This window comes from Manacus candei, unplaced genomic scaffold (assembly GCF_025592945.1).
Source record: "Manacus candei isolate 608988 ecotype Guabito, Panama unplaced genomic scaffold, ASM2559294v1 h1tg000033l, whole genome shotgun sequence".
Lineage (NCBI taxonomy): Eukaryota > Metazoa > Chordata > Aves > Passeriformes > Pipridae > Manacus > Manacus candei.
In genome coordinates, this window is record NW_026138081.1 from 10,605,899 (window position 1) to 10,628,600 (window position 22,702).

The 22,702-nt window shown below is 42.1% G+C and overlaps 2 protein-coding genes across 47 annotated transcripts in view; both read left to right on the plus strand.

The window, feature by feature from the left end:
* Positions 1–4,797, plus strand: part of NR1H3 (nuclear receptor subfamily 1 group H member 3) — a 31,194-nt gene extending 26,397 nt beyond the window's left edge. For all 7 annotated transcript variants that reach the window (XM_051791923.1, XM_051791922.1, XM_051791928.1 and 4 more), the window contains exons 7-9: positions 1,445–1,558; positions 2,369–2,463; positions 2,866–4,797. In XM_051791923.1, coding sequence (XP_051647883.1) covers positions 1,445–1,558; positions 2,369–2,463; positions 2,866–3,012 — 356 coding nt within the window. In that variant the 3' untranslated portion in view covers positions 3,013–4,797. The remainder of the gene's footprint in view (positions 1–1,444; positions 1,559–2,368; positions 2,464–2,865) is intronic.
* Positions 4,798–7,826: 3,029 nt separating this feature from the next.
* Positions 7,827–22,702, plus strand: part of MADD (MAP kinase activating death domain) — a 72,575-nt gene continuing 57,699 nt past the window's right edge. For 12 of the 40 annotated variants that reach the window (XM_051792038.1, XM_051792037.1, XM_051792062.1 and 9 more), the window contains exons 1-2: positions 18,360–18,809; positions 20,995–21,187. In XM_051792038.1, the coding sequence (XP_051647998.1) occupies positions 21,126–21,187 (62 nt within the window). In that variant the 5' untranslated portion in view covers positions 18,360–18,809; positions 20,995–21,125. Of the gene's footprint in view, positions 7,844–18,356; positions 18,810–20,994; positions 21,188–22,702 lie in introns of those variants that run through there. The other 28 variants (XM_051792027.1, XM_051792031.1, XM_051792034.1 and 25 more) reach the window with 6 other exon arrangements.

The following is a 22,702-nucleotide window of genomic DNA, read 5'->3' on the forward strand; positions in this document are numbered from 1 at the left end:
TGTGGACTTCTGGAAATAGTATGTGGGGTCAGATGAGAAGCTTAGAAGAGGACCAGACCAATAGCCTCAAAAGCCATATATTTTTTGATTTTAATATGGATCTACCAGTTCAGTTCATGTCTTTTTCCAGATGTGAACTTGCTTGGGAAAATTTGGACTCTTAAAGGATGAAAATCTAGTAGGAAATGTCCACCTAGGGCTAGCAGCTGGTGTGAACTTCCTTGCTGGTAGAGATGTGATGTGGTCATAGAGCTGTATCAGATCATAGCAATTCAAACCACAGTCTTTTCTCCTTTGCAAGTGTATCACTTGCTAATCCGGATACACACCTCGAGTAAGGACATTAATGTGGTTATATGCACTCCGTGCATGGAAGGTCCCCACACATTGCTTTAGATGTTTTATCGTCCCAGTATATGTTGGTCTGTGGTGGCGTGATTTCTGAACTCTGTTTTTTCAGGAGCTATGAGTGTCTATAATTTCAGATGAAGTAACAGGAAGTATGTACCTTCAGCATTTCTAAAAGCAAGACATTAGCTGTCCTTCATGTGATTTTTTTTTTTTTTAATTATTGTTTGAGTAGCTCTTTAACCATTTATACTTGGGATGACTTTTATATACAACTTTCCTTTTCAACAGTCTTCCTGGTAGCCTTTTTTTCAGGTTATTAGGAAGGCAAATAGTAGGCAGCCAGAAAAATTCCCTCCATTTTGTTTCTCCTTTTCTGATGCAGTTGTGCTGCAGGAAATTAGAAACTTGGATGCTATTTTGGAGGAGAGGCCTGAAGTTTTCAGCATGATTACATAGCACAAAAAGACCTGATTTGACAGTGGTCTCTATATGTAATGGCAATAAATATCACTGCATTTCTGCCTGACTGCATGTATCAAAGGAGGTAGTTGGAGGCCTCAGTCAGGCTCTGCCTCGGCTCTCCCAGCTTTTTGAGATGAAGGAAATGGCATAGTTCAGAGTTCTTGGAACTGTATGTTTTCAGCTCAGACTGACTTCAGATGAATCTGGATCACGGTACTAAAGCTTTCGCTGAAAGCACGAGAGCTACTGGATGTGAAGGAGGTGATGGTGTCAGAGTTGAAAGTGTAGATGTTGTACTTGTAGCTTTCTGACTTTTTGATGGACTTACCTGATAAATGATGTGTTCCTTTAGCTGTTGCCCGGTGATGTGCTGTGGGGCATCTAAGGCTCTAGGAAAACCCAGAAATAGCATAACTTTATAGTTAGAACCCCACTCCTCAGCCACTGTTGTTGGTGTTCACTAGTAGTGGATGTAAAGGGAGGTTTCATTGGAACATAATGTAAGGGTTTTTCCCTGCCTGCCTGTCTTCCCCACTCCCTGATGTACTGCAGTGGGTTTCTTGCAGCTTATTCCATGAGGGGAAGGAGACAATTGTTACTGCTTCACCTTGTTCTCTTCTGTTTGTTTCAGGTCTGCAGTTTGAGTTCATTAACCCCATCTTTGAGTTCTCAAAGGGAATGAATGAGCTACAGCTTAACGATGCTGAATATGCACTTTTAATCGCCATCAACATTTTCTCTGCAGGTAAAAAACCAGGGAGGTCTGAGGAGCTGCAGTAGTGAGTCAGAGGGCAAAGAAAGTAGAGTTAAGGAATGTCACAAGCAGAAGAAGAGTAATAGAGGGTGTATAGAGTTCAGTGATAAAGGGAGCATGTTATTTGTTATATTCTGAATTCTATAGTGCCACTTCCAGAAGAAAGCAAATTCCCCAACTACTGAAAAAGTGTATAGAAAAATGGGCCAGTATTTGTCTTCCTTGTTTAGAGATTGCTATTTAATTGTCCCCTTAATGTCCTTGGCACCTCTGGTGTGATGCAGGTCCCACAGCATGAGTGACATCTAGTGGGCAAGTGAAAATACCCTGGACATGAGACAGTATTGCTCTGGGCCAGGACAGAGCTTTGCCAAGAAGCCACTTCCATTCTTCTGTCTTGTGACCTGAATTATTGAGTACTTTTTTTCTTTGTTCTTGTTTTCTAACTGGCTCACCTGCTGCAGAGACTTTCCCAATCACTCTTGAGTAGACAGCTTCTTGTTTCTTCTGTGACAGGAATGTGAGACCAAACGGTACTATGTAAGTTTGTTTGGTCTCTAACCTTCCACCTCTGTAGGAGTCAGATTGGATACCCCATGTACAGGAGACATCACTGAGAAAGAACAGTCACAGACAATTGACATAGCTGCTACAATCATGGATATACCTCCCAGCTGTGCTGGGTGAATGCTAGTGAGGTTTTGGGAAGAGACCGTATGAGGGAATAGGGTTAGGCAGGGATGTTAAGTCCAGTGAAACTGCCTGTGGCAATCTCCTTACTTCTAACCTGCTTTTTGGCAGACCGACCGAATGTGCAGGACCAGTCCTTGGTGGAGAGGCTGCAGCACACCTATGTGGAAGCCCTTCATTCTTACATTTGCATCAACAGACCAAATGTAAGTGCCTGACCAGAACATCTCCAGCAATGATGAGAGCTGATTTTGTGTTTATGCAGACACAGTTCCTGTGGTACTGTTTGTAACAGGTCTCTTGCTGCCTGTGCTGTCATACTTGTCCCTTCTGTGGCACTTTGATAGCAGCTGGAAATGCAGGACTTGTGAGCTGTCGCAGCCTACTGTCCTGTATCATGTTCCATAGTTTAGCCAGCATGGAAAGTCTGGAGTTTTGGAACATGGTGTACTGTTTGTGTTCCTCCACACTGAAGCCTCCTGGTGAATGCTGGGTTTAGAGGAAGTCAGGATTGTCATTACAATACATCATCTGTTGTGATATTTTTTTTCTTTTTTAAAGTTTTAGTGTGAATTTACTAACAGCTGTCTATTTGCCTGACTCTGCAGGACCGCCTGATGTTTCCACGGATGTTAATGAAGCTGGTCAGTCTTCGGACACTAAGCAGTGTCCACTCTGAACAGGTGTTTGCCCTTCGGCTGCAGGACAAGAAACTCCCTCCTCTGCTCTCAGAAATCTGGGATGTGCATGAGTGACCGCATGCTCCCAGAATGCTGACGCGCTGACATAATGCCATCTCCCAGCCTTTGCTAATGAGAAGCCAGCCTCTCCTCTCCAAAGCACTGAACCCTGGGCTAGGCATGCGGGGAGTGATGAGCCCGGGGTTTCAATGTTGTCGTGAGATATGCAGGAGGCAGCTGGGGTAGATCAGATGGAGGGGTTGGTTTTGAGGTAGTGCCCATACCCCAAAGGAATAACGTGAAACATTTGAAAACGGTAGAAATGAAGACCTTTCCCCCTGCCCCCCAAGTCCTCTTTCTTCAGAGTCTTTCTCTTCTCTAAGCATATGCTGAAGGTTTGCCCTTTGATCCTCTTCTCACTGATTATGAAAATGAATTTGCAGGAACTTGCCAAAAGCTCTCTATTGAGAGTAACCCAGCTCGAAAGGCTTCTGCAGGGTCCCCAGTGTACCTGGATCTGAGGAGCTCAGGGAAGTCAGTGTGGATGTTCTATGGGTTTCACTGGGTTTCCTATAAATAAAATCTCTTGAATGTGCTGCCCTCTACAATGATTCCAAGAGAAGTAGCTTTTATTTCTTTATTATGAGACTTCATCTCTAGAACTGCCCTTTATTCTGACCCTCCTTTGGAAAAAGGATTCCTCTAATATGTAGTGCCCTTTGTCTAACAGGGAGATTCTCTGGGTAGGGAACGTTCGTACATCAAAAAGATGTCAGGCATAAAGTAGTGGACTTTTTTTTAATATAACGCATCACAGTTTTATCTCGTGGTTCTCAGACACTTCAATTTACCTTTGATTTGCTAACAGCTGGAAAACTTTAGTTCAAAACAAATCAGGGCATAGATTTTATCTTTAGGAGTGGAATAGAAGAAAGATAGGTGGGAAGGACTGGTACCTAGGTGAGGTAGGTGTGGTGGAAGGATCTCAAAAACTTCCAAGAATCTGAAGCATGTGGTATGTATTCCAAGGTGGGTGTGAAGATGTATTGGCCAAGGAGAGAGGACACACTGCATTTAGTGAAATATGTGGGCATTGCATAAGCTATGGGCTGCACAACTCTCAGATCATGGGCTGCAGGAATATTACGTGTAATCAGATCCACTTGCGTTGTCTTCCTTTTGCCAAAGTCTTTCCAAGGTTTTAGGGATGATAATGGGATATGGAGGTCCCTCCTGTGTGAGGAGTGCCAACTGCTTTAGAAGGACACTTGGGTCTTGTATCCTTTCTTCACTTCGGGCATTGTGAGATCCACACTGGATTATGCCCCAGGTTTTTAAGTATCCACATTCATAAGTATTCTAGAATTTACAGCAATATTTTGTCTGACAGAAGAGAAATATACTGTTGTAAAACATGTTCCTTACTTTCCAAGAAACATCATCTTATGGCTGATCTCAGAGATGTAACCTTAAGTATCCTGGTAGTTTGGTCTCATGAGTCTTCTCTGTCATAGGGGTCTATGTTTGCTTGCCCAGTGAGCATCCCAAGAGCATAGGTTCACATGGCTCGGGGTTTTTTTGTTTGTCTTTTTTGGTTTGTTTGTTGTTGTTTTTTTTGGCTGTGTATCTGAGCGCTATGCCCGTGGTGAGGGTATCGTGTCCATTTTGCACTTGAGGTTGGTCCCCTGCCACTGGCCTTCACTCTGCACCTTTGTAAAGCACTTGTAACAATCTGTAAAATAATCTGTTGTTTTTTATAACTCATTGCAATTGCAAAAATTCTTGTTTAAATCTGTATTTTTAACTAATCTGTTTGAGAAATGTTAATGTTTATATAAAAGAATAAAGCCTAATACAGGATTTTGACATTCTCTGATGTGCTGTCATTAGCTCGGAGGAGGGTGGAATAAGTTCTTGCTGTAACAAGCTTAAAGCTGATAAGAACATTGGAGAGAAGCAAGAAGTGGTGAAAAAGAAATAGCAGTGCAACCCCAGGCAGTTTATTTTGGCCTCTAGGATGAGATTTTTAGCTTGATATCCACCTTGCTGTATTGCAGACCTGGCAAATATGTGAAGTGGATTAAGTGCATATCATGAAGACCATGAATTATACAAACATCCTTCATCTTGGTATGTACAGCTACATTCAGAATTTTACTCATTTTATTCCATGTGCTGTACTCCATTTTCTGCATATCATGGCTTGTCAAAATTGAGATGGGAGTCCAGCGTGCCCCTGGCTGTGAAGTGGATTTTCAGATGGACCCTAGCTGATACCTCATATACTGAGACTTTCTGATGTACTCATAGGAGAATCAACCAGAATACTTGTCCATATGCATTACCTCGAAGGGAGTGGTAGGATGGGAAAGCAGAGAGCTGTCCAGCATTAGCTGCTTCCGAAGTGCTTGATCCTCTGCCACAATGGGAAAGAAAAGCAACTGTCAACTCAGCAACTCCCCACACCACAGGCTATTCTGCTGAAGCCCCTGAGTTACTCTAAAATTTAAATTGAAATCTACTAAACCAGAGGAAGAAGGAGTAGGCTTATAGGAAACTGCACTGAGGTATGAGCAGAGCTCGAGCGCTCAAGTCAGCCCTGGGTGGACTAGAGGGTGGCTGGGCCCTGATTAAGGGATTGCTAAACAATGAGACTGTCAACAGTCAGAAGAGGCAATGGCAATGAAGCTGCAGCTTCATTTCTAGCTTCAGTTTCTTTATTTTGAGCTGCATCTCCTAAATTTGAAGAGAAAACCTGCATATAAATTTGAGGGATTTTCAAGGTACAATCTATAACACTGCTGTGTGTGGCATTGGTGAAAACAGTGATTTTCCTTGGCTCTGTGTTACAATTTAACCCCAGGCAGCCACCAAGCCCCACACAACCACTTGCTTACTCTCCCACCAGTGGGATCAGGGAGAGAATTAAAGGGTAAAAAGTAGAAAATTCATGAGTAGACATAGAGAGTTTAATAGGGAAAGCAAAAGCTGCACACACAAGCAAAGCAAAATAAGGAATTCATTCACTGCTTTTGGGCAGGCAGGCGTTCAGCCATCTCCAGGAAAGCGGAGCTCCATCATGAACAACAGTTACTTGGGAAGACAAATGCCATCACTCCAATCTTCCTCCTTCTCCCCTGCTTTATAGGCTGAGCATAATGTCATACGGTATGGAATATCTCTTTGGTCGGTTGGGGTCAGCTGTTCCTGCTGTATCTCCTCCCAACCTCTCATGCACCCTCAAATTCCTTGCCAGCGTGGCCGTATGAGAAGCAGCAAAGGCCTTGGATCTGTGTGAGCACTGCTCAGCAATAACAAAAACATTTCTATATTATCAGTATGTTCAGTACAAATCCAAAACACAGCCCCATAGTAGCCACTGTGAAGAAAATTAACTCTACCCCAGCCAAAACCAGCACATTCCGCCTTGTGCATCCCTTTTCATTATCATCTAGTCAAATATAAGCTCCTCATTTACATCTTCACATTCCCATTTTTTTGAAAGTGCAAATTAGTACAGAATTTTTGTTTTATAGAAACTTGCCTGGTTAGCTCATGGAGCTCAAGTAAGCTCAGGTAAGGTGTGGTGGAAGAAACCTTCCTTGAGATCAGTGACCCTTTGTACTTTTATATTTGCAAAATGCTATCTAGGCTTGAGAGTGAGTCCTGCTGCTCTAAGTCTCTATACCCAATTTGTTTCAAATTAATTTTGCTGATTTGGCCACTGTAAAAATCATGGGGTGCTTGAATTACAGTCTCGGGAAGTGTTCTCTGTTGGCTGTGTTTGCTTATGATTGGTTCAGATCAATGCAGAGGGAGAAAAAATGGGTGTATTTCTGAAAACTCAATTCCTCTGCAGTTTGAAAAGTCCAGGGGTGCATCAGACAAAGCATTACCAGGTGGTCAAGGGAGGTGATTGTCCTGCTTTAGAGCGTTCAAAGGAGAGCAACAAAGATGATGATGGGCCTTGAGGGCAAGTCATGTGAGGAGCAGCTGTGGTCACTTGGTCTGTTCAGCCTGGAGAAGAGGAAACAGGGGAGACCTCATAGCAGTCTACGACTTTCTCTTGAGGGGAAGTGGAGGGTCAGATACTTCTCTCTGGTGACCAGTGACAGGATGCAAGAGAATGGACTGAAGTTGTGTCAGGGGAGGTTTAGGTTGGATTTTAGAAAAAGGTTCTTCACCCAAGGAGTGGTTGGGTGCTGCAACAGGCTCCCCAGGGAAGTGGTCACAGCACCAAGCCTGACAGAGTTCAAGAAACATTTGGACAATACTCTTGGGCGCATGGTATGATTCTTGGGCATGTCCTGTGTGGGGACTCAATGATCCTTGTGGATCCTTTCCAGCTCAGCATATTTGGTGATTCTGTGAATATCAAATCAACTATTTCACCATTTTACACCTCATATATAAAAATATTTTAAACTCTTTGGTTACTTGCGGTGCTTGTGGTTGCATTTTGAGTTTATTTTGGTAATTTTTGTTTTGTTAATAAACAGATTTGGTTGCGCAGTGGTTTATGGGAGCTTGGAAGGAATTAAAAAAGCTGTATCTCAAGCTTTTAATAACCAAATTCTGTTGTAATCTCATGAAGCCTGTAGCAAATCAGCGGGTAAGTAGCTCAATACAGAGGGTGAAAGTACAAGCTGAAGCGTTCCCCATTCTCCCCAGGCAGCCTGCTCTGGAGAGCTGTTTCCCACCCCACATCCCACCTCCTCCCGCCCGCTGCCGCTCAGAGGCCGCAGCGCCCCCTGCGGGAGGCTGGCGAGGCGGCTCCCCCCGCCATGCGGACTAGTGGTTCGCTCCGCCCCGCCCTCTCTGCCCCCCGCGGGCCGCGGTGGCGCGTCCCGCTCCTGCCGCTCGATGCGGAACTGGCGGGGCGGGCAGAGCGGCGGCGGCGGCGCAGGTGAGCGGGGCGGCCTGGCCGGGCGGGCGGTGCCGGTGCCGGTGCCACAGGCGGCGGGGTGCGTGCACATGTCAGAAGTGGAGCCTGCCCCACCGCCGCTATGCGTGGGTCGGGCTGGGAGCGCAGCCGGCGCCGCTGCCTGCAGTGACCCGCACCCGGACAGCTGCCGGCGGGGCATCCCCGCCCGCCCCGGGCTCCGCCGCAGCCGCCCGGCCGCGCGCGGCGGGGATGCTCGGGAGCGGCGAGCCCTTCCTTCCGCAAGGTCACGGTCGGCGGCGGGCAGAGATCGGGGCCCGCCGCTGCGGGGAGGGGGGCCGGCCGGGCTCTGCTCCATCCTGCCGGGTGCCGATGGCGGGCGGGGCCGCGATGTCCCGCTGTGGCCGTGGGGCTCAGCTGGCCGCGGGCGGGCAGCAGCCCCTGAGAGGTCGCTGGCGGGTCCAGGGGTGCGGGGGGTGTGCGGGCGCGGGCCCCGCCACCTCCGGGCCCGGGCCTCCCGGCGGCTTTTCCTTGCTCCCTGCCGCGAGGGAGCGGGCAGGATAGTGAGGGAAGGGAGAAGGGAGGCGCAGGGCGCTCTATCCCCTTGGAAGGGGTGAGGTGTGTAGCCTTGTGAAGGGGTTGCTGCGGTAATGTGACTGGAAAGGTGCTTTTACTCCTTGGTTTGTAAACAGCAGATCCAATTACTCCCTAAGACAATAGAATAGGAAATCCACTTTATGCTAGGCAATTTCTTATTAAGTCACCTATAAATCAAGAGCACTTTCTCTTTAGAAATGGGTGTCACCACCTTGCTGTGTTGCTCACTTTTATTGTCAGGCGAAGGAGGGGAAGTGAGCTTGGTCTGTGTCACTGTTTGTGTGGAGTCACGGTAAAGAAAGGCTTAGAGAAATGATAAGCCTTGGAGGAAACTGATTTGTTGCCTATCTTTCTCCTCTCCCTTTTTTCCCTGAACTCACCCATACACCACACTGTTTTCAGACATACCCAAAATAACAGACAATATAAATTTGTAGCCCCATGAAGATGGGTTAGAATTGTAATCTGGCAATATTTTGTGATCTCCCAAGACAAGCCAGCCATTTTCTCTACATCCAGTGCAACTCTGGGTCAGCATTTCTGTTGGTGTGCTCACAAGTGTCCTTGCTGTGCTCCTTGCAGCAAAAAAGAATCCTTTGCTCCTTATCTGTAAAAAGGATGCTACTTGTAGGCAGAAGCAGGGGGAGGGAAGATGTATTGTGGTGTCCTCAGGGTCACATAATCAAACCAAAGTCATCCAAATATAGGTTATTTAGGAAGCGTCTCTATTTTTGGACTTTATGCTGCTTGAACCTAGGGAACTGTTTTGGATGAGCACAAGAAGTACTTGCTGTTTTCAGCACTAATGAAAATCTGCAATACTGACACATCAGAGAGAGAGCACTTCACATCCAACATAGTCAAAATGCAGTTTTTACAGGATTTCATCTGGCCATCCCATCATAACATGTTATGTAACACTGAACTGATAGATCATTCTAGCTATAAAATACTACTGTTGCTTTACTGTTGTATTGTTAGAAAATGCACAGCTCTTGGACAGGATTTAATAGACACTGGAATTAAATATACACTCATTAAATATTTTACTGTGTAATAAAATGCAAAATCATGAGCAAGTCTCTAGAATGCTTTGTTTGGAAAATAATACAGCTTTGTCCTCACTAAAAAATCTTGTACATGCCTGTCCAATGGTGCTGTAGTTTTATCATGAGTCTGGATTTTGTGTTCTTATCAAATTAACAGGTTTCCAGGTGTAAGCTTCAGAATCCTACTGCATTAGTTTCCACACTGTTCTTACTTAAAAAAAATTTATAATTTCATGGATAGGCAAAAAGGAAAATAATATCCTCACTGAAAGAATGCTGTCCATACAACGCGTGTAGCATGGCCGAGACACAGTTTCATGATGTATGTGTTATGTGCCAAAGCCATGAATGGTGGTGAACCAAAGGCTGTGTAGCAACTGGAAAAAAAAAGTCTTCTAATTTTCATGGAAAAACATAAAGTAAATATACTAGAGGGCAAACCTCTTCTTCAGCCTCAATACCATTCTGTAACTCTTTTGAAAACAGACAGGGTATGTATGTAATGAAGTCCAACTTCAGTCTGTTTCAGAAGGATTTTGGAGTTGGAGAGGTAAAATCTCAGCTCTTACTAAAACACTTTTTCATATCATCTCCCTAAATTAGTGTTGGCTTTGATTTCATCTGCCTTGGGGTGAGGGGTACAGAGGCTCATAATTTTTCTCTCTCACCTCAAACCATATTGAATATTCAAGTTCTGTATAGACAGAATATACTAGGCATACCTCTGTCAAGATATTCAGTCTGTTCTGTTTTAGACCTTCTGTGATGAGCCAGTTGAAAAACCAAATATTTATGAGAATTTCTGGTATTAAATTAGCAAGTCACAAGTACTGCTAAATTCTAAGAGAATAAATCTCTTCACAGTTTTTAGTTTACAGCAGTCAAGCTTATAGATTTTCTCTGATACTCCATTCCAGATAAGTTTTTTTTTTGGAAAACATACTGGTAGAGATTTAGTGTGTGAGTGGATAAGAAATGGTGTCAAATGTAGTGTCTTGCCTGTCATTTCACACCGTAGTTTTTTAACTAGGTGGGTAGTGCCATCATGCTCACAAGATGGTAATTGATACTTTTTTGTTAAACCTTAGTACAGTTGAATGTTTCAGTTACTTTCCATTAGGAAGGAATTGGAGACAGAAAATGCATATGTTACAACCCAGATTAATTCCTGTGAATGTCCTTTGGCCCTATGGGATCTGCATTTCAGATATGTTCCATTAAATTTCCGGGCAGTCCCTCAGCAAACGTAGTTATTCAGTGCAATACTAGAAAATACAGAATACAGCTTCTGATTAGGGATTTGCAGCAATGAGGAAAGGATTTAGAAAAAAGAATGAAAGAGCTTGAGGTGTAAGATTAATACCACATCCCCAGTTTAAATGGCCTCCATCTATCTCAAGGTATAAATTTTTGTGAAGTAAAAGTGTTGTCAGTGACCTAAGTGACAACCTAAGACACAAAGTGAAATAAAAATGAGCAGCATGAAGCATCAATTAGAAAGGAGTGTTTTTTAGTGGGATAGTCTGTTAATCTGTAGAATAATTGTGATATTTCTTTTGAAGACAGAATGTTTTACTGCTTTTCTTTCTCCACCTTGAGATCTATGAAAAGCCAATGTTGACCTATTGTTCATTCTCTGTAACTGAACCTGTATAATTTTGCTGGTCTTTGCTCTGTTGTCTGAGCTAGAAAAGAATTTTAGTACAATTAGATTCTCTGTCACTGGAGGTCTTTAAACCTGTCACAACCATATGAAAATTACTGTTAATGACTGACAAACATGCTCCTGATTTGTCTCTTAGAACTAGAATAACCAACTGAAATGCAAAACCCAGCAAAACTCTGAAGAACTTATCCAGGTACTGCCAGGAGCTCTAAAATCTCTTTATACTGGAGAACTCCCAGTTGGGGAGGCCATACCTTTTGGTGCCTCGAAACCACTAAATTGTGAGAGGCTGTGTTTACTTTAGATACCTGCAACTAGCAGGACCCTTACAGTAATTTGAAAGTTAGAACTGCTACTTTCATATGCCTAAATTACCTAAGCTGAGGCAGTTCTTATGCTGTGTTCCTAGACATTGCAGTTAAATGAGACTGTTATGTTTCTGGGTCCCTGTGACAAGTAATGCATTGGCATAGCAGCAAGGAACAAAGTTTCATGATTTTCTGTTTCTTCCACAGTCTTCAATATTTCAAAGCAGCAGTGTCCCTGAATAAAGGGCTGGTCATCATATTGCCTTTGACTTATCCAGTAATGTTTGTCAGATCTTTGCTTTTTGTTTTGTTTGTAACTAATTTCTAAACAGTTATATTTGTGAGAATCAGGGAATCAACACTTGTTTTTTTACATAGGAGGCAAAGATACGCTACTGTCAAATTTGGTATCTGATGACCTCCAGGAACTGTGTGTTATCTTTTGAGCAGAGCAGCTTTTTTTTCTTAATCTGTTGCGTTTCTCTGTCTCATCTGCCAGTTCAGCACTGTGGTTGTGTCCTGCTTCCCATTATATTCTAACTGAATTTCCCACTGTCAGTATAAAATGTTTGATGCTCTTCTTGCCTGTAGCTTTGACACCAGCTTCCCTGGATCTGTGCTTGCCTGGGTATATTGTACTTGCTCTGGGAAGACCCTTGTAGGAGGAGATGGGGAGTTGTGCCTCTGCTTGTTTAAACCTCATCAGGAGGAGAGGAGTGCTTTTTGTGACAAAAATGATTAAGAATCAAACCCAGTTTCCGCCAGAATTGCTTTACCCACAAACACTGAGCCACTCTGCTGCCACATCTGTTTCCACCTGATGGCAGTTGAATTGCACTCTGCTGGAGCCATGAGCTGAGTACGCTTCTTCTGTCCTCCAGGACACCTGGTTTCTACCTTCTTTTTCTCATTAGTCTTCAACCATATCCAGCAGGCATTGTGTGTCCCCTCCTTCCTTTGCCGTGGTGACTGCCGATGTCTAGAAGGTCCCCTTGGGACCTCTTGTTCTGTCATTTGTTGACTTGAACTGTTGCTTGAGGCAGTTCCTGTCCCGTCTTCCTCCTGAGCTTGTTTCCCCCAATGTTTACATGTGGATGAGTCTGCCAAACACGAGCTTCTCACATCCCAGTACTCTTCCAGACTAAAAAATGGGCTTTATTTCCTTTCAGTTTTCACCAGCTGGTACTGCGATTTATCACCAAAATTAATAGTAGAATTGGTTTGAGAGTAGGAATTTCTGATCTTCCACAGTGTTGATGAAGAGAAGACACGTAGAAGGAATGAATAAGAAGGCACGTGGTATGTGTGGGGAGACAGGCGGAGTGTTTCTAATACATGGCAAAACAGATTTGAGGCTCTGAGTTCCGTGGTGCTAACAACAGCCAAATGGCTGGATTATTTCAAGTACTTTATTTTCTGGTTCTCATTGTCCTGAGCAATGTTTCAGTGTTTCCACGCTGTTTGTGAGTGTCCCCTTTTTCTGTCTTACAAATGACTGGAATTTATTGTTGGGATCCCAGTGACCCTGTCATTTGTCCCTGTGTGACCCTTCTCCAGGAAAGAGAGTTGTATCTGCCTGTATTTGGTGGTGATGGTGCCATGAGTAATGTCTCCTGGCCTAGAGTTGCTTACCATGGCTTGGGGAGGCACCGTAGCAAGGGAGAGCACTGAATAATTTAGCAGTTGCAGCTCCATCCAGCAGTTCTCTCAAATGTCACGTTTTGTTGTTTTCCTGTTAATTTTTTATGACTGTACATTTGCACTGTTTAGCTTTTGGAAAAAACCTTCTGGTGCCTGGATTATGGGAACTGTGGCCTACTTCTCAAATGGGGCAGAGGGCTGGGAATGGAAGCATCTTGTGGATGCTGGGGTCTAGGCTGTAGTCAGAAGCAGTAACAAAGTTTCTTAACTCAAAGGTCAAGCCAAAACCAGTTCTGGTTTGGAAAAGAAGGTAATGCTATAGTGGTTGCACTACTAGGCTAGTTTGGGGGCATTGTGTAGGTTTTGGTTTGCCCTTCCTTCCCCCCCCATGCCTTGGAAAGTGTATGAGTGGTTGCTACTTCAGATTTGAGAATAAATGAAAAACTGATGAGGTAGAAATAGACGAGAAAGCTCTTGTATTTTGTGATGTTGACATTTCATAAGGAGGGGCAAAAAAGGACAGACTTGAAAAGATAAAGGAAAGGGAGCCAAAGCTCCTGTGTTACTGTTCTCTTGTGCAAATCTCTGGAGATTAATTTTAAATAAAAGATGAGTTTAAATTCAAACAGTGTAGAGCAGGAGAACCAGCCAGATTGGCAGAGGGTTTTTATGCCAGAATTTGTTCTATGATTCTATAGTGAGTGGTACTCTGTGTGTCCTGTACAATGATCCTGCACAGGGAGGATAACTAAAGGGATGTTCCAGGCAGTGAAGAAAGGGAGGAGGATAAGGGCTTTAACATAAAATGAAGTGTGTGAAATAACCTGGGGCTGAGGCTAAAATCTGTCATCTCTTTCCTATTAGGAAATGGAGTACTGTAAAAGTGTATGCTTTTCCTACATTAGTTAATTGTTGATGTTTTTTCCCAAGAGCGTAATAGAATAAAATGAGTAACAGTATTTGCATACTGTTCTTTCTCACATGCTTGTCTCTTGTTGCTCATTCTTGATTTTTCTTCTCGGTCTTGATTTTTCTGGGTGGTTTTCAAAAACCTACTGGTAGGTACAGCCTTGCCTCTGTAGAGCAGGGGCTGCTGGAACCACTCCTTTGCGTTTGCTGCTGTCTGCAAGTTCCTATTAGGATTGTGTGTTAGCACACTTTGCACATCCTTTTTCTGTAATACTAAAGGAGCAGCTGCAGTGCATGTCTGTGGAAGCATCCTGTGAGTACCTGGATAAATGGATCTTGTCAGCTGTGGTTGGTACTCAGCTTTCCATGGGTAATAATGACTTCTGATATTTTTAGTATTTGTGGATATGGGAAACCTCACTGACTGGGAGGCGTTTATTTAACATGTCATCTAACTTGAGGGCCTGCAGGTGCCAGGATGGGTGTGTTTCAGTGTTCACTCCAGGCAGTCCGTGTGCCTGGGTGAAGCTTGTTTGTAGCGTGGGCAGCGCTGGGAGCTTTGGTGGTGGAGCAGAGGGGGTGGAGCACTGCAGCTGCTCTATAAATATACCCGACAGGCTAAAATCTAGAGACTAAAAGATTGGGTTGCTATGGTGATTGATCTGAATCAGATTACCTGTGGGTCTGCTTTCACACCATGTGCATGTGTGGTGACTGCGTGATCTTGCATGTACAGCAGGCTGCTTTGACCAAGCATTTGGCCGAAGCAGGGAGGCGAGAGGAAGCAACGCTGAAGGGCCAGCATATGGCAGGGACGGGGAAATCTGTCACTATAGCAACCGAGAACCTGAATCAGTCCAGCTCCACTCTGTGATGCTGCAAAAATGTTCCTCTCTGTATGGCATGATACTTCTGTTTGTGAACTCATTCTGGTCATGTTCAGTCTATTTGTCAGCATCCCTGTCCACACTACCTCCATTTTGCTCTGGAAAACTGATATGGAGGCTAAAGAAGCTTGGCTGTGTCAGTACTGTTTTCAGAAGGCAAAGAGATAATATGTAGTAGGAAGAAATCTTTAAATTATTATAATTATTCAGAAGGTCTTCAAAGAAAGTCTTCTTGTATTACCAAAAACTGTTTTCACAATTAATTCTTTAATTTTCTTTAATCTGATTAATTCTGTCCTTTTCCTCAAGCTTTATGGATAGATGGAAAGTGAAAACAGTTGGGATGCATCTGCTATTTTATCCACAAGGAACTCTTACTGACTGAAGATATGCATGTGCTCCAAGGAGGATGCTTTTAGAATCTGCCTGCAGTCTTGTTCTCTACTGGGTGATTTCTTATGCTTGGAACTATCCCTAGGCATTTTACAGAACCACACCTGTATTACAGACTAACCATACTAGATAATTATGCCATTGTCTGTTTTAGGCATGCTTGCAACGCTTTGAAAATGCCTTTTTTTTTTTTTCTTCCAAAGTGCTAGTATCTTTTTAGGAGTCACAGGGTTGGCATGCACTGCTGCCTTGCCAAGGTGGATGGTAACACACATAAAGCAGCTGCACCAGTATAGCAAGTCCATCCAGGTCTGATTTTAGAAATTGTTCCATGTTCTGTCAAGCTCTGGAGAAGTGTCTGCGCTGTCATCTGTGTTTCTTATGTTAGTAGAAGCACTGTATTATCTGGATAATAGTGATAATGAACTTCCTAGAATGTTGCATATTTTTAAGTATAAAACTATTAGCACGTGTTTAGTGTTCATATAGATGTTAAGCAGAGAAAATGGAAAATGGATCATGTGAAAAGAGACCTGCTTGTCTGCTTCTTTAAAACCTTAGTACAAGCAAAAATAGTATGTGCTTTACCAGAGAGAATGGATGAGATCATTTGAAACAGACTTGGAAGAAGAAATAACCAGAATTTCAGTGGTAAAGATTCCATAAAGTTTATTAAAATCTCTAAAGACAGGTCAAAGCTACCATGAACAGTTCATATTGAGCTTCAGACCATGTTGATTGAAGTTCTGTGGTGAGTTGAGAAGAGTTCCTGTGTGCAGGTTGGCTGGTCTGGAGGGATTTGCCCATATTTCTCATAGCTTAGCAGGTAGGTAAAGGTGTGTGATGTGAGCAAAGGAAACGTAAATCAACCCAAAAGCAGGCATTGAAACTTCTGGCCCTATTTGTATTTGTTTCAGTTTTCAGTGTAGTCCGATTGGTATGGATCTTGAGTTCACAGTAAACAATGCACTAAGGTCAGGCATAGTGGCTATAGATCTGAACTAAGTACAGACTGTTTTGGCTGAGAGTAAACAGAAGTTCAAGGTGTTCCAAGGACATTTTAGAACTAAAAATTTTGTTCCTTTTGGGTGTGGCTGGAAATCTGGTATTGCACCAGGTGAAAGTGAACCATAATTCATGTGGCTTCTGTCCTGTAATTCATTCTGTCTCCTTATTGACTTCCTCTTTTTTTCTCTTACAAATTAATGTCCCACTGTATGTTCTTTACTCAGTCAGTGTGCAAATGGAATTGTAAAATGCTGATTTATATTCTAAAGGTATGCACGCACTGGTGAACTGTGCAGTATGATCCTTGTACCAAATAAAAGCAGGACATAATGGAAGGAGAAGCCTTTCTGGTACCATCCTGAAGTATGGAAGAGTTGCAAGGAAAGCAAGACTTAACATCTGCCTGTTGGAAATGAATCTGTTGTCTTTATATCATTTTTGCAGGCAATGATCTAAATGCCTGCTAACTGTCCTATAGTTGAGTGTAAGGCCTGTCAGAACTGGAAGCTTCTGTGTGATGAAAACAACTGTGAGTGTGGTGGGTTGCCCTGACTGGATGCCAGTTGTCCACTGAGCCACTCTGTCACTGCCCTCCTCAGCAGGACAGAGGTGGAAAAAAACCTTGTGAGTCAAGATAAAGGTGGTTTAATAAAGCAAAGGTTACGTTCATGGAAGCAACGAAACCCCAAAACTTTTGTTCTCTACTTCCCATAAGCAAGTGATGTCTGGCCACTTCCTGGGAAGCAGAGCTTCAGCAGGCTTAGTGGTTGCTCTGGAAGACAAATGTTGTAAATAATGGATTCTCCTCCTTTCTCTTAGCTTTTATTGCTGAGCAGATGTCATATGGTATGGAATATCCCCTAGGTTTGGGTTAGCTGTCCTGGTTATGTCACCTCCCCAGCCTATTGGTGAGGGGGGAACATTGGAGAGACAGTCTTGATGCTGTGAGAGCGCTGCTCAGCGGTAGCCGAGACTGGTGTGTCAACACCTTTCCAGCTACCAACACACAGCACACCAACACCGAGAGCTGCTGTGGGGAAAATGAACTCCATCTCAGCCAGAGCAAATGCAGTGAGCCAGGTTGCATTAACAGTTTGTCGTATTCAAGTTATTCCTTGACTAAATTACTTTGTTCCTCTAGCTTTGTATCTACAATGAAAAGACACTTAAAAAAGGCTGAAGACTCTAAGGGATAGATGAAACAGAGTTGCTGCACGATTCATGTCTCTTGGGATGCAGGGTATTGGTCTGACACAGGTGGCTCTAAGCTGATAAAAAGTCTGCTGCGGTTCTTTCATGCTGCCATATCTGTTCTGTGGTGTGGCGCTTTTCATGAGTTTTTGTGTGTTTATATAGATTTTTATTCCTGGGAGGACCTTAAATTGCAGAATGCCATGCAGATTGTCCTCTAAGAAGTTGTGCTACAACCTGAAATTTGGGGGTTTTTTTGGCAATTTTGAAATGCAGAGTAGTGCCAGTAATAGATCTGTTTGTTGTTTTGAACACTTCTTTTGTATCTTGAGTTACTGGTAGGCTGTGGGTTGATGCTGGCTCTGGCCTTTTGTCTTTACATCTAGGCTACTGTGCCAACTTTTTCCTAGTTCGTGAGTATTGCTGACAACTGCTACAGTAGGTGGGTAGTGTTAGTTCTCACCAACCTGTTCATCATCCATATAAGTGCTTATTTAAATTATGATGTTGTTTGATATGTGATCTGTTTGTGCAGTATGTTTCTGTGGTGGCCTTCACTTCTTTATTTTTCTTCTTTTCTTGAGCTGAAGTTATAGAAAGTCTCAAGTGCTGCTTGAGGATCCAGCCTTCTAAGGGCGGGTTCCAATATGTTTGCAAAGAGAAATGCTGCAGAAACCTTTTCAGAAAAAGCAACTTTAAAGTGGCTTGAGGGAGAGAAGAGGTTTTGACATTGATATGTCAAAACTTGTGCCATCTCAGAGTCAAGTTAATATCTCAGTTCAGGTCCAAATGCCAACATGAAAGAGGAGAAATTGAAGTATCTCTTGTTTGTTTGATCTATTTTGATCTATTTCTGCCCTAATGTACGTAGTCTGTAAAATCCAGAAGGTAGGGGGAAGATGATAGCAAATCTCTGAGAAAGAAACTACTTTACCTCTGTATTGCCTGTAGAGATGCTGTCTGTAGTTCTGTGATAATATTATGTTCAGTCAGGTTTTCCAGATTCCCCTAACTGCTTGCTTGCTCCTACTTTTTTTTCATGCCCTCACAAGCATTTGTGGGGCCACTTGGTGAACCAACTCAAAAAAACCCCCAACCTAGTAAAACCAAAAAATGGCAAGGGAGGAGAAGGGAAAGTTTTAGTTTTAGTCCATATCAATTCCACAATCTGGGTCGCCATGCAGCGGCATGAGCACTTTTACCAGCACAGAGAAGGGAATGACACTGACCTGAAAGCAAGCTTTTGGAAGATAGGGGGCAGGAGGCAGGACTTTGATGTCTTTTGTGTTGCTTTATACAGATTATCAACTGTGGTGTCCAATTCCAGCCAGGATTAGGAAGGTGAGTTCCAACAAATACTGCTACAATACTCTTTAATGCTGTTACTAAAAGGTAAGTTAAGGTTGTAGTCTTGTAGTCTCTCAGTACTCTGTAGTTACTGCGCAAGTTTTTACTCCACTGTAAATGCATTTTACTTTCTCCACCTTCACTGAGGGGTAGGGTAGTCTCTGTTACAGAGGAAGAACATATGTTTTGTTACCACAAGTAGCAAAATTTCCTCAAAGTCGTACTTCTAGGTTACATCGTGGTAACTTGTTCCTGTTCCTATATCTGTAACTGATCAGTTTGTTCTTTAAAGAGTTCTGGGTAAAGGTATTTGGAAAGAAAACAAACTGGAGACAAAAAGGTCCACTTGATCATCCCAACTTCATCTTGTTCTTCTTGAGTTAATCTACACGAAGATATTTGTAGAATATCAAGGATCAAAAACTTTTCCAGGGCAAATTCTACAATGTTTCAATAATGTCATTAAAATGAAGAAACAGGAACTTTGCTTCCTGTGTCTGTATTTTGTCTGTTATTCAGAGAAGATAATTTATAACAGTATTACTGGTCAGAGAAGATAATTCATAGTGCTGTCACTTGGGAGCCTACAGTGACTGTAATTGAGGCTCTACTAAAACTGTGCAGCAAAGTTTTACAAGTTGTGGGAGTTTGTGTGTGTCAGCATTAAAGTTTCATTCAGTTTATTATTCCTTAATTAATACTTACTGACTAGTATGATTTTCCTTTTTTATAAGCCACATACATCCTTTTTTTCTGTGTGTGTGTGTGTGTTTGTTTTCTTACTGGTATTTGGAAAGTAGTGAATAAAATTCCACAACTCTGTTTCTCGAATGTGAAGGGCTAGGAAGAAAATATGTTGCTAGACTTCGAATGTGACTCTGAGATGCTGACAGTTACAGTGCTTTTAACTAACTTTTGGTTGTGAATTAATGAGAGAAACATCAAGAAAATAATCTGATTTTGCTGAGATTTACAGGTTGTTAGTAAATCTGTTTTACTTCTATACAAATGAAATATAAACTTTATGCTGCAGAACTGAAATATTTTAGTACAGCAATAATAATTTTTGGAATTCTGTGACAACCTTAGGATAGACACATGAACTGAAGTGGAAACCTTACTCTGAATATGCCCCCAAAGGCAATCAGTTCAAATTTTTTAAGTATAAAATAACTCTACTAATACTTTCATTGGGTTCTCAGTAAGCTTATAGTATACTTTGAGCATCTCTGACTTTTAGAGTTTCTGAGAACTTTCTGTTTCAGAAAATTTCTGTTTTCAGGTTGTTTTCAAACATAGATAGGCAACATTGTAATGTGGAACTGTATTACTTTTTAAGATTTTTTTTTTCCCCTATCTCTGTCATGAATTCTATGAAGTATGAATTGTGGGATTGGAAAGAATGATTTTACAGTGCTTGCTGAGTTCTAGATATCTATTAAGCATAATTATTGACAAGTAGTAGTGCTGCAGTAAAATACCAGTTGTAAGTAAGTGAAAGAAACAGTATGATTTACAAGGGGAACTTTTGCTATTGCAAACTGCAGTTCTGTAGAACTGCTGTTCTATACCTTCACAGCAAAAGCGTTATGAGATCACAGTCATTGGGGATTGTGGAGATCATTCTTGCTGTAGGCCACTTGCAGGTTTGGGGCAGTGAGATGCATTTTGTTAAATTGGACTTCTCTTGATGTTACCCCTTCTGTTTGTCACACAGCTAAAGTTCAAATTGTGTCTTTTTCTTCAGTCATGTTTAGCTGTATAGCGTTGCCAACTGAAACTCCTTTCCCAAGCACTGTAGGGATGTCATGGATTTGCCTAAACATCACACAAACCACTTACTGAATAGTGATTTGCAAGTAATGCTGCTTTGTTTGTCTGTGTTTTCCTTTAGAGCAAAATCATAGAATCGTTTAGGTGGGGAAAGGCCTCTAAGATGATCGACTCCAACCAGTAATTCTTGAGATCCTCTTGTTCTTTTCTTGTGTGTTTTTCAGCTCTCTCTGTTTTTGCGGGCATGTGCTGTGGTTTTGTAGTCAAGAAGATAGAAATCTGTGGATGGCCATGTGTGCACAGAACATTGAGGCTTCTGGGGAATGTAATTAAGGCCATGAAGTTAGTTATGTGTATTTGATATTCCTGATTGTGCTTTTGACACTCTTGCTTTTCTTGATTGTAGATTGGACTTCCCACATAGTTTCCAGCAGATTCTGTTCCCCAAGGCGGTTGATCACGGCTGATGGGATAATTGACCACTGGATCGATGAACAGAAATTCACTGAGATGACATAGGGAGGGGTGTCAAGGAAAATGGTGCAGAAAAAGAGAATCTGCCCCCGATTATTGGACTATCTTGTCATCATTGGAGCCAGGTAACGTAAAAGAGTCTCAGCAATGCTTTGACTTGGGAATAAATAGCCTCACATCCATTGATGAAACCTTGCTTGGTGCTGAGGAAATGCTGTTTGAAATGTGTGCAGAATGCTGCCCTAAGGGTAGCATCTACTTGGGCCAGGGCACTTTTTGAAAGATACTAGTACAGCCAAAGGTTTTTAATTTGTGGTCCTTAGACTTCTTTTCCAGGGTCTGCTAAGGGCAACTAAGAAAAACCAATTTATATATCACTTTCTAGTAGCCAGTGTATCTGAACTTCTTTGCTTTTACTGGCATCAGGACAGAGGGATTCACAAATTGAAAACACTGAAAACTAAATGCAAGTAAAATACTAGTTTTCTACTAATTTTACTACTAGTAGCATACTAGTAGTAAAATACTACCACTTTTCTAGCTTTTGAAGTGTAGTCTGTAAACTCAGCTTGAAAAAAAATAAATCTGGAACTTGCCTTACTTGACTCTTTCTCCCTCTAATACTTATTTAATCCTCATAGGAATGACATGAATGCTTTCAGTTTTTTAAAGTCTTATTAGCTACCAATAGATAAAATGTTATGCTTATTTACTTAAAGTATGTATGAAATGTGGGACTGGTAGGTGTTCTGTTTGTCAAACACACGATTGCTCGGTAAATGTTACTTTTCTTTATTCAAAGTTTATGCAGCTGCTTTCTGTGAGTCTCTTTAGTGGGTATATCCAAAAGTCTATTTTGCTTTCATTTCTAAATATCTGTGGTTTATGTGCATCAGCCTGTTGCTTTACTTCTTGCTTTCTTTTCAGAATACTTTGAATGCAATATTTAAATAGGCTAAGTGGAGGAAATAGCATAATCCTAACTAATAGTTATTTTTATTATTGCATTTTATGGACAGAATAATAGTTAAATTACTTCTTAGTGTCTGTAGGAAAATAACCAAGTTTCCTACATGTGTGTCACCAACCAGAAAAAGGAGGAAGAAATGTTAATTGCCTCCTCCAATGACATTTATAGTGTCTGATGTTCTCACTTAGAAATTTGCTCGTATCACTTCTGGACTCCCACAGTTTTCTTGCTTTTTGTCAGCCCATGGTAGCTAAACTGCTACTGCTCGGAGGTCTGTTGTCTCATTAGTCACTTCAGCAAATGCTTATGATAAGAGATGGAGCTGACTGAAGTAGATTCTACTACAAAGTCCTCAGGAGCTCCATGTGGCCTCTACTGTTACCTCTTTTTATCCTCTGTGCACAAATAGCCATGCCTTTTGTAACTATTCTCTTTTATTAGATGCAAATATTCTCAATGTCTGAGAAGACTCTGTCCTTGTAGCTAATATTACTGCAAAAGAAGTGGTGATATATTCACTGGTACTTCATTGATGTCATTTTTTTGACCATTTACTGTGAAATAGACTCTCTAAACCTTACCAGCATTATTTGATATTTGTTCTTCAGCAGATGATGCATTAGTTGTGTCTGCTAGCATATAAAAGCTTTTTAGTGTTTCATTTTTCTTT